At 64.6% G+C, this 15,564-nt stretch overlaps 2 protein-coding genes and 1 long non-coding RNA gene across 3 annotated transcripts; 1 reads left to right on the top strand and 2 right to left on the bottom strand.

Annotated features, from left to right (window-relative positions):
- The first annotated feature begins 3 nt into the window (after positions 1–3).
- LOC125687555 (uncharacterized) lies at positions 4–2,509 on the top strand. Its single transcript, XR_007374183.1, has 3 exons — positions 4–354; positions 937–1,614; positions 2,185–2,509. It is a non-coding gene; the product is annotated as an uncharacterized LOC125687555 (long non-coding RNA).
- An 81-nt stretch (positions 2,510–2,590) lies between these two features.
- Positions 2,591–5,998, bottom strand: LOC125687552 (RNA-binding protein 4B-like). The gene is given in 9 exon segments (XM_048932727.1): positions 2,591–3,113; positions 3,115–3,165; positions 3,167–3,289; positions 3,291–3,383; positions 3,385–3,603; positions 3,605–3,741; positions 5,155–5,419; positions 5,421–5,575; positions 5,903–5,998. Coding segments are annotated over 8 exon segments (1,107 nt in total). The 5' UTR covers positions 5,568–5,575; positions 5,903–5,998; the 3' UTR covers positions 2,591–3,041.
- A 1,295-nt stretch (positions 5,999–7,293) lies between these two features.
- Positions 7,294–14,806, bottom strand: LOC125687556 (spectrin beta chain, non-erythrocytic 2-like). Its single transcript, XM_048932730.1, has 9 exons — positions 14,621–14,806; positions 12,481–12,565; positions 12,165–12,360; positions 10,375–10,527; positions 9,870–9,936; positions 9,548–9,762; positions 8,521–8,694; positions 7,868–7,910; positions 7,294–7,750 (listed from the first exon to the last, which is right to left on the bottom strand). The coding sequence occupies exons 1-9, from the start codon at positions 14,804–14,806 to the stop codon at positions 7,634–7,636; spliced, it is 1,236 nt and encodes a 411-aa protein (XP_048788687.1). The 3' UTR covers positions 7,294–7,633.
- Between the last annotated feature and the right edge of the window lie 758 nt (positions 14,807–15,564).

Here is a 15,564-nt window from a genome sequence, read left to right as displayed (position 1 = left end):
GTGCCCTGAGCCGCCCCCCGGCCTGCGCCGGATCCCCCTTCTCGCGGCCCCCCCCCCCAGGGCACGGACGGTTGTTTTTGGGTTGTTTATTTTTTTTTAGCACCTTTTTGTTGTTTCTGAGTTTTTAGAAGGTTTTTCATTCACGGTTTGAGCAGCTCCCGCGGTGCGCCAGGAGGAACATGGGCGCAGCCTGCCTCCAGCGCCGCGTGTCGCACTGTGGCCGTCGGCGCCGCACAGCTCCGTTTGCAGCCCAAACCATCGGTGCCGCACGCGGCCCCTCCGTTCCCCCCCCACCGCCTTCTTAGCGTTGCGTTCCATCCAGGCACGGCGTCGGACTCGACCCCATGGCGCCAGGTGACGTTTTGTACGACTGTAAATAAACCGCTGGGCTGTTCTCAGTTTAGAAACCCTGGTCTGCTGTTTTCCTTTCCCCATTCTGACCCGACCCCTGCCTTCAGGCGATGGGGAAGCGCCGTGCATCGGCTGTACACCAACACGCCTCCGCCTGCTCCCCTGAGCTTTGGGTTGGAGGAGCAGCTTTGGAGAAGAGATGGTGGACGTGGACTGCTGCCGCTCTGTTCCTAATCCAAACACTTCCGCCTGCAGGTTTTCCCTTCGGCCAACGTGTGTTTTTTCTCTGGGGATTCACTAAGTGCAATGTAATCTGTCCTGTGCACACGGCGCTTTGGTTTTCCCCAAGCAGCTCCTCGATGTGACACAGTCAGCTCGGCTGCCCCGGGGTGAGCAGCGCCCGTCCCTACAGTGCGCTCACTGCGTCGCTGAGGCTGAGCGGGGCTCCTCCTCGCTGCTGGAATCCAGCCATAAAACCTTACAAAAGCATTTTCTGTCCCTTGTCTTCCCTGAGCTGCAGAATGCGGTGCGTCCTGTCTTGCTGTTCTCTGACACCCGTCACCACTTGCTTTGGTTTTATTGCAGGGTGAGGACGGCAGCCTCAAGTGTGAGTGAAAAATACAGCCTGAAAAACGACAGCCCTGCTCGGCAGAAATACAGCCTGACAGAGCAGCAGTGCAGTCTGCTGGGGTAGAAATACAGCCTGACAGGACAACCATGCAGCCAGCTGGGGTAGGAATGGAGCCTGGTGGGGCAGCAAGTGCAGCTGGGTGGGGTAGAAATACAGCCTGATGGGGCAGCAGTGCAGCTGGATGGGGTAGAAATACAGCCTGATGGGGCAGCAGTGCAGCTGGATGGGATAAAAACACAGCCTGATGGGGCAGCAGTGCAGCTGGTCGGGGTCCACGCAGCACAGGTTGCTGTCAGGTGGCTGCAGTGGCTGCAGCAGCACCACCCCCCGTGTGCCTCATTGGCGAGGATTCGTTCACCAGCGCGGCGCTGGAGGTAAGGAGCAGCCTAACAATTCTCCCCTCGTTTTCCAGGCTGGTGGCAGCACCGAGGGTCCCCAGGAGCGGCAGGAACAGCTTTGAGGTAGAGCAGGAGGAGCGCAGCCACAGGCAGAGGTGCGCTGCTAGCAATGAGCTGAGTGGCAGCGCTGGAAAAGAGACCAGAAAGTCATCGCTGTACCCAGGGAGGCGCTGGAAAGGATGAGCAGCTCGTAGGAGAGGCAGCTGTAGCTGTAGGAGGCAGCCAGGGGAGCAGGTGAGAGCTGCTGGGCGATGCCACGACCCACAGAACTGGGGCTGGGGGATGAGGGGCTTCCCCAGGAGCACGGGGCCACAGGGTCAGGATGTAAGAGGCGGAGAGCCCAGGCCTGGGCCCCAACGAGCGTTTAATTGCATCGAGTAACGAGCCGGCAAGGCCGGGGGGGAAGGCAGGGGGCTCTGCAGGGTCCTTAACGAGCCAGCCCCGTTAATTAGCCTGGCATGGGGACGAGGGCGGTGTTAGAGCAGGGCTGTAAGGCGGAGCTGCTGCCTCATCCCGTTTGCAGCAGGATGGTGGTGAGTGCGGGGGAAGGGGAAGCGCCCGCGCAGGAGACACAGGCCTGGGTTCGGTGTGAGGTTCGTTAAAAGAGTTTATTTGACTGGAAAGAGCCGTGGGAGGGAGGGAGGGAGGGAGGGAGGGAGGGAGGGGGGCTGAAGGCCGAGGCAGAGCCGCAGGTTGGGCTCCAGGCGTGACGCCGGGCTCGGCGCAGCGCCGTTGGGATCGCTAAGTACCACAAGGGTGAGACTGACCGTCCTTAACAAAACACGCACGTCCTTAAAAAAAAAGCAAGGAAAAAACCCCAACAAACCGAAACCGAACCAAAAGGAGCTACAGCCCAGGCTGCGAGACGGGGAACGGGGAAGCAAAGCTCGTGCTACGGCTACGCTCGCGCTGAACCTGAGCCTAGACCAGCTAGGGGCTGGAGAGCGGCACGGGGAGGCGAGAAAGCAAATCCTGAAAGACTGAACGTAAAGTGGGGGCCGGGGAAGGGGGATCAGCTACTTCTGACTACGCTACGAAGAAGCTCGAGCGTCCGTTAGGGACCGATTCGTTAGGTGAAACGGGTGTGCTTTGAAGCCCAGCACAGTCAGACGCGCACGGCACGGGAACCCGACGCACGGGAACCCGACGTCCAGCCGCAATTATCTTACCTGAAAGAGAAAAGCAGAGTTCAGGGACCCCGGCCGAGAGCTGGGGCTGAGCCGAGCCCTGCGGAAAAAGCCGGAGTCCAGCTGCAGTCCAGACATCGGCCGAGCTGCCGGCAGCGGGACGCCGCTCGGTTGTGACTCGTCGGCCGCCCCGGGCTCGGCAGGGCGTTGTGTGAGTGGACGGGAGGGGAGCCTCCCCTGGCACCACGCCGGGGAGCAGGGCGCGCTCCCGGCACCGGGAGGACCGCTCTACACCGACATGCCGACGCTCATCTCGCCACGCTCGCCGTGCCAAAGCCAGCCGGGCTCTGGTGGAGCCGGCGTCCGGGCTTTAACGCCCACAAAGGGCCCCGAGCCGGGTCCCGGCGCTCGGCCCCGACCTCTGCGCCCCCTGCGGCTGGCAACGAGGCGGGGGTCAGCCCTGCCGCCGGGGGACCCCCGCGCAACCCCAGCAGCACAGCGGTGTTCTGCGGCTCCACACACGCTCACCTCGGCTCAAAAGGCAGAGTACCGCGCCCTGTCCGCGTACGGGTCGCGCCCGAACCGCTGCATGTCGTAGAGCGAAGCGCCGAGCGACCGACGAGACCGGCGACAGCTGACTACGATCGTACGTGTACGCCCTCTCCGACGGTGGTGGCCGCGGCTGCCGTGCGGCGCAGGGGGCTTCTATCCCGGGTGTAATAGGTGGAGGAGGCCGCCGCCGCCGCCGCCGTGGCTGCAGCCGCCACCGCAGCCGCCGCTACGGCCCGGGGTGGGCAGCAGAGCTCTATCGTAGGGGTCTAAGGTGGTGGGGATGCGGCTGGCCATGGCCGTGGTGGCCGCCATGGCCGTGGACTGGGACCTGGGAGTACTGGGCGTACTGGGAGTACTGGGCCATGGTCTGCTCTGCGTAGGCGTCGTACGCAGAGGCCGTCGCATAGGACCTGACGCGGTAGCGCTTGTAGTAGTCGGCCATCCCGCCGTACGCGTCATCGTAATACATGGTCTCCCCATAGCCCGCGGTGTAGGGAGTGCGCACGGCTCCGTACTGCTCGTTATAGGCCTCGGTAAAGTCAGCCCACTTGCCCCGGGCGATCTACCGGACACTCTTTAGACCAGTGCCCTTCCTTCCCGCACCGGTAGCAGCCGCTCTTGTCTCCCATCCCGGGCGCGGTCCTGAGCCGACTGGTGGACAACTGCACGCGCATCCGCTTGCCTTGAAGAAACAGACGCAAAAAGGGAGGCTATAATTGAGGCCACACCAAGAGGTTCGTTAGAAAAACATGCACAGTAAAGCAGACGTGGCGCTGCGGCCGGACGGATCCCCACTGCAACAACACTGCGAACAGCAGAGTCCCCCGACCTCCTGCATCCGCCCTGCTGCGTTCGGCGCCGAGCCAGGCACCGGGCTTACCAGCACCGGGGCCACCGAGCGCTCGGAGGCTCTGAGCCACGTCCCGCCTGGCCTGCGGGGACGCACAGCCGAACCCGCGGCTCCAAAGCTGCAGGAAAGCAGCGTGCCGACCCGATGGCAGAGCTCACGGCCGCAGCAAAGCCAGCGCGGTGCAGGGAGAGCCACCCGGCGACGCCACCCAACGGGGCCGCGCACAAATGGGTCCTGCTGCATCACATGGCGGCACCCAGGGGACGAGAGCCCTTCGGGAGGGGACGCAGCCCCAGGTCTGTGCTGGGGAGAACCTGACGTCGGATCCTGCGCGGACCGCAGCGCTTTGGAGAGGAGTTTCAGCATGGGGCTGAGCAGAGGGACCAAGTGTGGGGGGAGAGCAGCGCCGGGGGCACCGAGAATTGGAGTGGTGAAGAGCATCGGGGATGCCCCAAATGGAGAGGATGGGTGACGGGGGGAGAACGGCTCCGGGGACACCCGAAATGGGGCGGCTGGTGGGGAAGGAGAGCTTTGAGGACGCCCCCGAGAGGGGCGATGAGCTGCAGTGATGAAGAGCACCGAAGGCAGTGGTGAAGCAGAGCTGTGCTGACAGCCAGCGGGTGGTGGCAAAGAGGAGCGTTGGGGGCGGCGCAGCTGCAAGCGCCGGGGTCACCAACGCCCCAACCGGGGGTCGGTCACACCGCGACAAGATGGCGGCATTTGGGGATGACGCAACGGACGCGTCCCCAACGACCCGACGGGCGCGGCGCAGCCCTGTAGGGATGCCCTCACTTTTGGTGCGGTGGAAGCGGCCCGGCACCGGCTCTGCTCGTCCGCTCACCAAGCTGCAGGGCTGACGTGAGCCCCACCGCCACGCTGGGTCCTGCGGATGGATCCCCCAACCCAGCCAAGACCCCGGAGCCTAACCCTCGTGAGCGGGACGCCGTGAGGAGCAGCTTGGAGGGCACACCGGAGGAAGAAGGAAGTGCCACCATCACCAGCACCCCGACCGGGGGTCGGCAACGCCGCGACAAGATGGCGGCATCTCGGGATGACACCACGGACCCCAGCGGCCGACGCGGCTCAGACGTGGCGCCGTGGGGCAGAGCTCGCAGTGCCCACAGCGCGTCCTCCCTGCGGGGCCGGCTCCAGCCTCACCAACAGAGCCGAACGGCGCCGCCGCGCCGCGGGCCGACCTCCATCCTCCCCCACGGCCATCCCGTCCCCCGTGCCGCGCGGCGTCACCTTGGAACTCGGTGTTGTCCAGCCCTCGGATGGCCTCCACCGCGTCCTCCGCCCGCTCCATGTGCACGAAGGCGTAGTCCTTGACGATGTCGCACTCGATGACGGGGCCGTACTCCTCGAACTTGGCGCGCAGCTCCAGGTTGGTGCAGGTGGGGCTGATGTTGCCCACGTGCAGCTTGGTGGAGGCCTTGCTCTTGTTCTTGCTGGCCTCCACGTTGATGCAGACGCCGTGCAGCTTGTGGTGGTGCAGGTTGCGGATGGCGTCCCTCGGCCGCCGTCTTGTCCTCGATGTGCACGAAGCCGTAGTTCTTGATGATGTCGCACTCCAGCACCTTGCCGTACTGCTCGAACAGCGAGCGGATCTCCTGCTCCGTCGCCTCCCGCGGCAGGTTCCCGATGAACAGCTTCACCATCTTCAGGCCTGCGGCGGGGGCCGGGGGGTGGCTGTGAGTTCCTCGCAACCGACCCCCCACCCCCAGCGCCCTCTCTGCCCCCCCAGCCCCTCTTTGTCCCCCGCTCCCAGCGCCCTACGGACCCCCATCTCCCGCCCCCGCGGCTCTCGCTCTGCTCCAGCCCGCTCCCCCCCCCCGGCTCCCCTCAGCCCCGCTCTGCCGACCCCCCTCCGCCGTACCCGCGGCCCCGTCCCCCACCCCCTCCGCCCCCCCGACTCCCCGACCCGCATCTCCCACCTCCGCCCCCCCCCCGCTCCGTTCCCGGTCTCCCCTCCCGGTGCGGCCCCCGCCCCCACCTGCGCCCTCCGCCGCTCTCTCCTCGCAAAATGGCGGCGGCGGTGCTCGGCCACTCGGGCCCCCGCCCTTCGCCCCCCATTGGTTGTCCGGGCTGTCCGTCAAGTGCGGTACCGCCTTCGGTGGCTCGCTGGTCCCCGCCCTTGTCTCCCTCGCAGCCAATCAGGGGAAGGGGTGGGGCGCGCGGAGCGGGCCCATTGATGGTGAATGGGGGATCCGGAGCGGCCCATTGAGGGTGAACGGGGGGGTCCGGACCACGCCGTTCGTTGGGGAATCTGGCGGCCCATTCGCAGTCCCGTCCCGTTTCTCTTCCGTCACATCCCCCCCCCCATCCTACCCCACCCTCATCCCACCCCCATCCCATCCCATTCCCGTCCCATTCCGCCTCCATTTCTGTCCCCATCTCTGCCCTTATCTCCACCCCGTTCCCGTCCCATCCCATCTCCATCCCAACCCCCATCCCACACCCATCTACATCTCGTCCCACCTCCGTGCCATCCCTTCCCCCATCTCTCTCCCTCTCATCCCCTCCCTTGCCCCCCCCACCTCCCTCTCTCCTCCTATGGAACAGAGATTCCATCTCATCCTCCTCCTACCCCATTCCTTCTCTCTTGCATCTCCATCCTTGTCTCTCTTTCTGTCCTGCATCTTCATTCCTGTTGCATCTTCATCCCCATTCCATCTCCATCCCTGTCCCATCCCATCCACAGCCTCCTCTCCATTCCTGTCCCATTTCCATCCCATTCTTGTCCCCATCCTGTTCCTATCCTATTCCATTCCCATCCTATTTCCATCCCTGTCCCATTTTCATTTCCGTCCCCATTTCCATCCCTGTCTCATCCTTATCTCTGTCCCCATCCCATTTTTATCTCCATCCCCATCCCATCTCTGTCCCATCCCATTTCTGTCCCCATCCCCATCCCATCTCCATTCCCATCCCCATCCCATTTCTGTCCTGCATCCCATTTCTTTCCTCCATCCCGTCCCATTTCTGTACCCCATCCCACCTCCATCCCCATCCCATTTGTCCCCATCCCATCCCATCCATCCCATCCCATCCCATCCCATCCCATCCCATCTCCATCCCCATCCCATCTCCATCCCCATCCCACCTCCATCCCATCCCATTTCTGTCCCCATCCCATCCCCATCCCATCTCCATCCCCATCCACCCCATTTCTGTCCCCCACCCCATTTCTGTCCCCCATCCCACCTCCATCCCCATCCCATTTGTCCCCATCCCATCCCATCCCATCCCATCCCATCCCATTGCATCCCATCCCATCCCATCCCATCCCATCTCCATCCCCATCCCATCTCCATCCCCATCCACCCCATTTCTGTCCCCCACCCCATTTCTGTCCCCCATCCCCCCCAGTCACACTCCAGCCGCCTCTCTCCAGCCGCTTTATTTGGGTTCAGCACAGCGCCGTGGGGCCGCAGGGACGTCACAGGGACCGCAGCCCAGGGCAGGAAGGCACAGCGGCTCTGTGGGGGGGCAGGGGGGTCACACCGCCCCACACCGCCCCGGCCGAGTCCCTCCATCAGCTCTGCGGGCCCCCTTGCTTTTATTACCTCCCCCCCCCCCATTTTCAGCGCCCCCTCCCCTATTTGTTCTTCTTGAAGAAGCTGAACCTCTTCTCCCTCTCCTTCTCCTTCCCTTCGCGGGCTCGCAGCGGGGGCGGCCCTTCACCCCGGGGGGGGGGGCACGGGGGGCATGCTCATGGCTCTCGTCATCCCTTTGCCCCCCCCCCGGCACCGATCCCACCGCCGGCTGCCCTTCTCGCGCCCCCCCCCGGCACCGGAGCGGCTGCTGCGTGGATGACGCGGAGCCACGCGCCCATCTCTGCCTGTGGGGTGATGGGGGGGGGGGGGTGTCAAAAGGGGAGGGGGGACACGTCAAGGCCATCCGTGGGGCGCTCGTGTCCCCCCCCCCCCAGAAAAAGTGCCCCCCCCTCTGCTCTCACCTCATCCTTAGCCTGGAAGAGGTATTCCTTGCCATCGCTCAGCTGGGGGGGAGGGGTGGGGAGTTGAGACCCCCTGCAAAGCCCTGCCCCCCCCTCCCCCCCCCTGAACCCCCAAACAGGGTGGGGACTGGGTTCAGCAGCTGCCCCCCAGCCCCCCCAGCAACACAAAAACAGCACTCAGCAGCTGCCACCCCCCCACATAACACCCCCAGACCCCCCAACAGCGCATGAATGGGACTCAGCAGTTTCCCCCCCCCCCCCTTGTAACACCCCCAGACCCCCTCTATTCCCCCAGCAATACAGGAATAGAACTCAGCACTTGCCCCCAGCCCCCCCCCCATACTCCCCAGCACTGCAAGAACAGCACTCAGCCGTTGCCCCCCCCCACATAACACCCCCAGAACCCCCAGCAATACAAAAACAGCACTCAGCAGTTGCCCCCCCCCACATAACACCCCCCAGACCCCCCAGCAGCACATGAATGGGACTCAGCTGTTGCCCCCTCCCCCCCCCCCCATAATATAACACCCCCAGACTCTCTCCATCCCCCCCAGCAATGCAGGATCGGGACTCAGCCGTTGCCCCCCCACCCTATGTGACCCCCCCAGCAATGCAGGAACAGCACTCAGCCCACTGCCCCCCCCCCCCCGTACCCCAGTTTGAAGACGTGTTTGCGCTTCTTGTAGTCGGTGGCGGGGTGGCAGTGGGCGCCGCGCAGGCAGGCGGGGGGCTCCCCGTGGTAGGGGGCGCCGTGGGCCGCGCTCTTGGCGTCCTTGTAGACGCTCAGCTGCCCCCCCCGCAGCACGCAGTACACGGTCTGCCATGACCTGGGGGGGCATGGGGGATTTGGGGGGGGGATTTAGGGGATATGGGGGGATTTGGGGGGAAAATAGGAGGATATGGGGGGATTTGGGGGATATGGGGTGATTTGCAGGAGATATGGGGGGAGATAGGGGGATTTGGGGGGGATGTGGGGGGAGATAGGAGGATTTGGGGGGGATATGGGGGGAGATAGGGGGATTTAGGGGGGGACATAGGGGGATTTGGAGGGGATATGGGATGATTTGGAGGGAGATAGGGGGATTTGGGGATATATAGGGGGATTTAGGGGGGGATTTGGGGCATTTAGGGGGACTTTGGGTGGATATGGGGGGATTTGGGGGGAGATAGGGAGATTTGGAGGGGGATATAGGGGGATATAGGGGGATTTGGGGGGGATTTGGATGATACAGGGGGGTTTGGGGGGACATGGGGGGATTTGGGGTGGATATAGGGAATTTTGGGGGGGGATTTGGGGGCATATGGGGTTTTTGGGGGTGGATATGGGGGGGGTTTGGGGGGGGAGATTGGATGCAGGGGGCGGGGCCAGGATGCAGGCATGGCATGTGGGGCCAAGTGGGGGCGGGGCTTATGGGGTGTGACCGGATTTGGGGGGAGGGGCTTATGGGGGGTGTGCCCGTATGGGGGCGGGGCCTATGGGGGTGTGACCGGATTTTGGGGGGAGGGGCTTATGGGGGGTGTGTCCAAGTGGGGGACGGGGCTTATGGGGTGTGTGTCCAAGTGGGGGCGGGGCCTATTGGGGGGTGTGACCGGATTTGGGGGGAGGGGTTTATGGGGGGTGTGTCCAAGTGGGGGCGGGGCCTATGGGGGTGTGCCGGGATGGGGGCGGGGTTTGCTCACCGGTTCGGGGCCTTCTTGCCCTGCGCCTCCATCTCGTGCTTCCGGCACAGCCCCCCCTCCAGGCTCTCGGGGGCCGGGGGGCCGCGGGGGGGCAGCGTGGCTGCGTGGGAGGGGTCGGCGGCCGGGACCCCCCCTCGGGGGCGGCCTCGAGGTGACCCCCCCGGGCTGGGAGCCTTTTCCTGCGCCCCATTGGCCAGCGCCGGCCCCGATGGCACCTGTGGGGAAAGGGGGGGGGGTCACATTTGTGGGCTCCCTGGGGAGGTGGGGATGCATGGGTGTAGAGGGGGGGCCCTAATTTGGGGGGGGGGGGAGGGGGCTGTACCTGCGGCACCGTGCTGTCCGGGCAAATCCCATTGACTGCCATGGGGCGGCTCTGCAGGGCTGGGGTCCTGGGGGGGTTTGGGGAGGGGGGGGGGGGGCAGTGGGTTGGCAGCCCTCTGTGTCTCCCCCAAGACTTTGGGCTGTCCCCAAATCCTCCACTGCCCCCCCCCAAAAGACCCCCCCCATATCTCCCCTCCCACATCCCCCTTTTCCTCCTATTTCCCCATTTCCTCCCTTTCCCACCCCTCCCGTTTCCCATATTCCCCCCCCTCTATTTCCCACCCCCCACTTCCCCCCCCATCCCCATTTCCCACTGCCCTCCCTTTATTCCCCCCAATTCCTCATTTTCTCTACCCCCCCCAATCCCACTCCCCCCCCAATTTCCCCACATTCCCCCACATTTCTCACTGCCCCCCCCACTCTCCCCTATCCCCCCCCCTCCCCCCTCCCCAATTCCCCATTAACCTCCATCTACCCCACCCCTTCCCCCCTCCCTCCCCCCTCACCGCTGCGTTTCCTCCCCCCCCGCCCCATTCAGAGCTGTGGGGGGCTCGGTGGGGGGGCCCCCCCCCTGGCTCAGGCTGCTGGGGGGGTGGGGTGGGGGGTCTCCTCTTCCTCGCCTCCTCCTCCTCGCGCCGCCGCTTCTCCTTCTCCTCCAGCTGCAATGGGGGAGTGGAGGGGGGGGAGTGGAGGAGGGGGGGGTTCTTATGGGATGGGGGGTCTCAGGTGGGAAAGCCTGGGGGGGTCCTTAAGATGCCCCCCGCCCTCAGCCCCCCTTTTCTTCCAGACGGAACACGGGACCTGGAGCTCATCAGCACTGTTTGCGCTCTCAGGCAGGGGGGCAGGAGGGGTTCTATGGGGTGAGGGGTCTTTGGGGGGTGCAGCCTGGGGGGGTTCACATGTAGCCCCCCCCCCCCCCCCCCCCCGTGGTGAGCCTCATAGGGGGTTCCAGGGGGGGTCCTAACATGTGCCCCCCCCTTGTTCTGTTCCAGACAGAACACTGAGGACCAGAGAGCATCAGCATCTCTCCCACCCCCAAACCAGCAGTGGGGGGGTCTGCAGCACACCGCAGCTGGGGGGTCTGGGTGTGGAGACCCCCCCCCCCTCACCGTGGTGAGCCTCATAGGGGGCTCCAGTGGGGGTCCTAACGTCTGCCCCCCCTTGTTCTGTTCCAGACAGAACACTGAGGACCCAGTCCCATTGCACCTCTCCCAGCCCCAGGTCGGCTCCATGGGGGTCTGCAGCACCGCAGCTGGGGGGTCTGGGTGTGGAGACCCCCCCCCCTTAACCGTGGTGAGCCTTATGGGGGGCTCCAGGGGGGGTCCTAACGTCTGCCCCCCCCTTGTTCTCTTCCAGGTGGAACATTGAGGACCAGAGAGCATCAGCATCTCTCCCACCCCCAAACCAGCAGTGGGGGGGTCTGCAGCACCGCAGCTGGGGGGTCTGGGTGTGGAGACCCCCCCCCCCTCACCGTGGTGAGCCTCATAGGGGGCTCCAGTGGGGGTCCTAACGTCTGCCCCCCCTTGTTCTGTTCCAGACAGAACACTGAGGACCCAGTCCCATTGCACCTCTCCCAGCCCCAGGTCGGCTCCATGGGGGTCTGCAGCACCGCAGCTGGGGGGTCTGGGTGTGGAGACCCCCCCCCCTTAACCGTGGTGAGCCTTATGGGGGGCTCCAGGCGGCTCCATGGGGGTCTGCAGCACCGCAGCTGGGGGGTCTGGGTGTGGAGACCCCCCCCCCTTAACCGTGGTGAGCCTTATGGGGGGCTCCAGGGGGGGTCCTAACGTCTGCCCCCCCCCTTGTTCTCTTCCAGGTGGAACATTGAGGGACCAGAGAGCATCAGCATCTCTCCCAGCCCCAAACCAGCAGTGGGGGGTCTGCAGCACCGCAGCTGGGGGGGTCTGGGCATGGAGACCCCCCCCCCTCACCGTGGTGAGCCTCATAGGGGGGTTCCAGGGGGGGGTCCTAACGTCTGCCCCCCCCCTTGTTCTGTTCCAGACAGAACACTGAGGACCCAGTTCCATTGCACCTCTCCCAGCCCCAGGTCGGCTCCATGGGGGTCCGCAGCACCGCAGCTGGGGGGGTCTGGGCATGGAGACCCCCCCCCCCCTCACTGTGCTGAGCCTCATAGGGGGTTTCAGGGGGGGGTCCTAACATGTGCCCCCCCCTTGTTCTCTTCCAGGTGGAACATTGAGGACCAGAGAGCATCAGCATCTCTCCCAGCCCCAAACCAGCAGTGGGGGGGGTCTGCAGCACCGCAGCTGGGGGGTCTGGGCGTGGAGACCCCCCCCCTCACCGTGGTGAGCCTTTCCAGCGCGGCGAATCTCTCCTCCCAGCCGCAGCCGCCTTCTGGAAGCCCTCGTGCCTCTTGAGGAGCTTCTCCACCTCCGCCACGCTGCTGCCCAGCTCCGCCGAGCGCACGATGGGCTCCTGCGACACCAACCAGGCCTCGGCCACGCCGGCATCGCGCCCGAACATCAGCACCTCCAGCACTGCGGGGCAGGGGGGAAACAGGCGCGTGGGGGGCGGTGGGGGGGGGGGGCGACGCGCTCCTAGGGGGGCTGGGAGACCGGGAGACCCCCCCCAAAGGGTTGGGTTTGGTGGCTGCTCACCGATCTGCAGCCAGTCCATCTTCTCCTGCCAGCGCTCAGAGATGAACTGACGGCGCTCGCGGAGGTGGGAGAGCTGCTGGGAGATCTGGGGGGGAGAAAGGGGGGTGTGGGGATATGGGGGGGGGGGGATGTGGGGGGGTGGGGATGTGGGGGGGGGGATGTGGGGACATTGGGGATACGGGGGGTGGGGGATACGGGGGGGGGGATGTGGGGGGGGGGGATGTGGGGGGGTGGGGATATGGGGACATTGGGGATACAGGGGGTGGGGATACGGGGGGGGGGGGAAGTGGGGGGGTGGGGATGTGGGGATGTTGGGGATATGGGGGAGGGGATACGGGGATGTTGGGGATATGGGGTGTGGGGATACGGGGGGTGGGGGATACAGGGATGTTGGGGGGGTGGGGAGGAGGATTTGGGTTGTGGGGGAGAGGGATGGGGAGGAAAAGATGGGGGTGGAAGAGGAGGGGATGTGGGGAGGAAGGGAATGGGGAGGAAGGGATGGGATTTGGGGGTGAGAGCAGAGGGGGGGATGAGGACAAAGGAATGAGGATGAGGGATGGAGAAAGAAAGAATGGAGATGAAGGGATGGGGATGAAAGGATGGAGAGGAAGGGATGGGGATGAAAGAATGAGATTTGGGGATGAGAACAGAGGGGGGGGACGAGGATAAAGGAACGAGGATGAAGGGATGGAGATGGAGGGATGGGGAGGAAGGGATGGGGAGGAAGAGGGGGGATGAAGGAATGGGGATGAAGAGGAGTGGATGTGAGTATGAAGGGATGGGGATGAATGGATGAGGAGGGAGGAATGAGATTTGGGGATGGGGATGAAGAGATGAGGATGAAGGGATGAAGGAGGAAGGGATGGGGAGGAAGAGGTGGCGATGTGGGGATGAAGGGATGGGGAGGAAAACATGGAGAGGAAGGGATGGGGATGAAAGAATGAGATTTAGGGATGAGAACAGATGATGGGATGAGGACAAAGGCAATGAGAATGAAGGGATGGAGATGGTGAGATGGGGAGGAAGGGATGGGGAGGAAGGGATGGGGAGGAAGGGATGGGGAGGGAAGGATGGGGATGAAGGGCATGGGGATGAAAGGACAGGATTTGGGGATGGGAACACGGGGGGGATGAGGATGAAGGGATGGGGATGGAGAGATGGGGAGGAAGGGATAGAGAGGATGGAATGAGGAATGGAGGAATGGGGATGAAGAGATAGGGAGGAATGGATGGGGGGAAGGGGTTGAGATTTGGGGATGGGGATGAGATGGGGATGAAAGGATGGGGATGAAGGATGAGATTTGGGGATGAGAACAGATGAGGGGATGAGGATAAAGGATGGGGATGGAGAGATGGGGAGGAAGGGATGGGGATGAAGGGATGCGGATGAAGGGACAGGATTTGGGGATGGGAACAGAGGGGGGGACGAGGACAAAGGAATGAGAAATGAAGGATGGAGATGGAGGGATGGGGAGGAAGGGATGGGGATGGAGGGATGAGAATGAAGGAATGGGATGAAGAGATGGGGAGGGAGGGATGAGATTTGGGGATGAGAACAGATGAGGGGATGGGGACGAAGGGAATGCGGAAGAAAGGATGGGGATAAAGGAATGGGGAGGAAGGGACAGGGATGAAAGGATGGGGAGGAAGGGATGGGATGAAAGAATGGGATTTGGGGATGAGAACAGAGGGGGGGGACGAGGACAAAGGAATGAGCAATGAAGGGATGGAGATGGAGGGATGGGGAGGAAGGGATGGGGATGCAGAGATGGGGATGAAGGGATGGGGGATGGAGAAATGGGGAGGAAGAGATGGGGAGGAAGAGGGCGGGATGTGGGGATGAAGGGGTGGGGAAGAAAGGATGGGGATGAAAGAATGGGATTTGGGGATGAGAACAGAGAGGGGATGAGGATGAAAGGATGGGGATGCAGAAATGGGAGGAAGGGATGGGGAGGGAAGGATGGGGATGAAGGGAATGGGGAGGAAGGGATGGGGATGAAGGGATGGGGATGAAAGGATGGGGATGAAGGGATGGGGATGAAAGGACGGGGTTTGGGGATGAGAACAGAGGGGGGGACGAGGACAAAGGCAGGTGGCTGCAGGATGGGGCCGAGGGGCGGCGCTGTGTGCAGGCGGCTCACGTGGTCGGCGGCGTGGTGCCCCCCCTGCAGCAGCGCGGCCGCCCCAGGGCCTCGCAGGCCTCGAAGCTGTCGGCGCGCGCCTCCACCTCGGCCCGGATGCTCTGGTGGTTCTTGATGACCAGATCCGCCGGAAACGTCCCTGCGCCGCCACCCCCAGTTGTGGGGCCGCTCAGAGCCACAGCCCATCGCCCCACTGCATCCCTGCCCCACTGCATCCCTGCCCCACTGCATCCCTGCCCCACTGCCCCCATCCCTGCCCCCACCGCCCCCCATCCCCTGCCCCACTGCCCCCATCCCTGCCCCCACTGCATCCCTGCCCCACTGCATCCCTGCCCCACTGCCCTCATCCCGTGCCCCACTGCATCCCTGCCCCACTGCCCTCATCCCTGCCCCCACTGCATCCCTGCCCCACTGCCCCCATCCCTGCCCCACTGCCCCCATCCCTGCCCCACTGCCCTTCATCCCTGCACACTGCCCCCCATCCCTGCCCCATTGCCCCATCCCCTGCCCCCACTGCCCTTCATCCCTGCCCCACTGCCCCCCATCCCTGCCCCACTGCCCCCCATCCCTGCCCCACTGCATCCCTGCCCCACTGCCCCCCATCCCTGCCCCACTGCCCCATCCCTGCCCCACTGCATCCCTGCCCCACTGCCCCCATCCCTGCCCCACTGCATCCCTGCCCCACTGCATCCCTGCCCCACTGCCCCCCATCCCTGCCCCACTGCCCCCCATCCCTGCCCCACCAGCCCCCATCCCTGCCCCACTGCCCCCCATCCCTGCCCCACCGCTCTTCATCCCTGCCCCACTGCTCTCATCCCTGCCCCACTGCCCCCCATCCCTGCCCCACTGCCCTTCATCCCTGCCCCACCGCCCCCCACCGCCCCCCATCCCTGCCCCACTGCCCCACATCCCCACTACCCCCCATCCCATCCCAATCAAACCAA

The sequence above is a fragment of the Lagopus muta genome, assembly GCF_023343835.1.
Source record: "Lagopus muta isolate bLagMut1 chromosome 38 unlocalized genomic scaffold, bLagMut1 primary SUPER_38_unloc_1, whole genome shotgun sequence".
NCBI classification, from domain to species: Eukaryota; Metazoa; Chordata; class Aves; order Galliformes; family Phasianidae; genus Lagopus; species Lagopus muta.
The sequence above is the reverse complement of the archived record's forward strand: the minus strand, read 5'-3'. Positions and strand labels throughout refer to the sequence as shown.

Bases quoted from the DNA above. Each gene is read 5' to 3' on its own strand.
- LOC125687556 (XM_048932730.1), bottom strand. From the start codon at position 14,806: ATGGGCTGTGGCTCTGAGCGGCCCCACAACTGGGGGTGGCGGCGCAGG. The intron at 9,763-9,869 runs GTACAGCCCCCT...CTTTCCCCACAG, and splicing joins CGGACAGCACGGTGCCGCAG to GTGCCATCGGGGCCGGCGCT. The intron at 8,695-9,547 runs GTGAGCAAACCC...ATGCCCCCCCAG, and splicing joins GGCAAGAAGGCCCCGAACCG to GTCATGGCAGACCGTGTACT.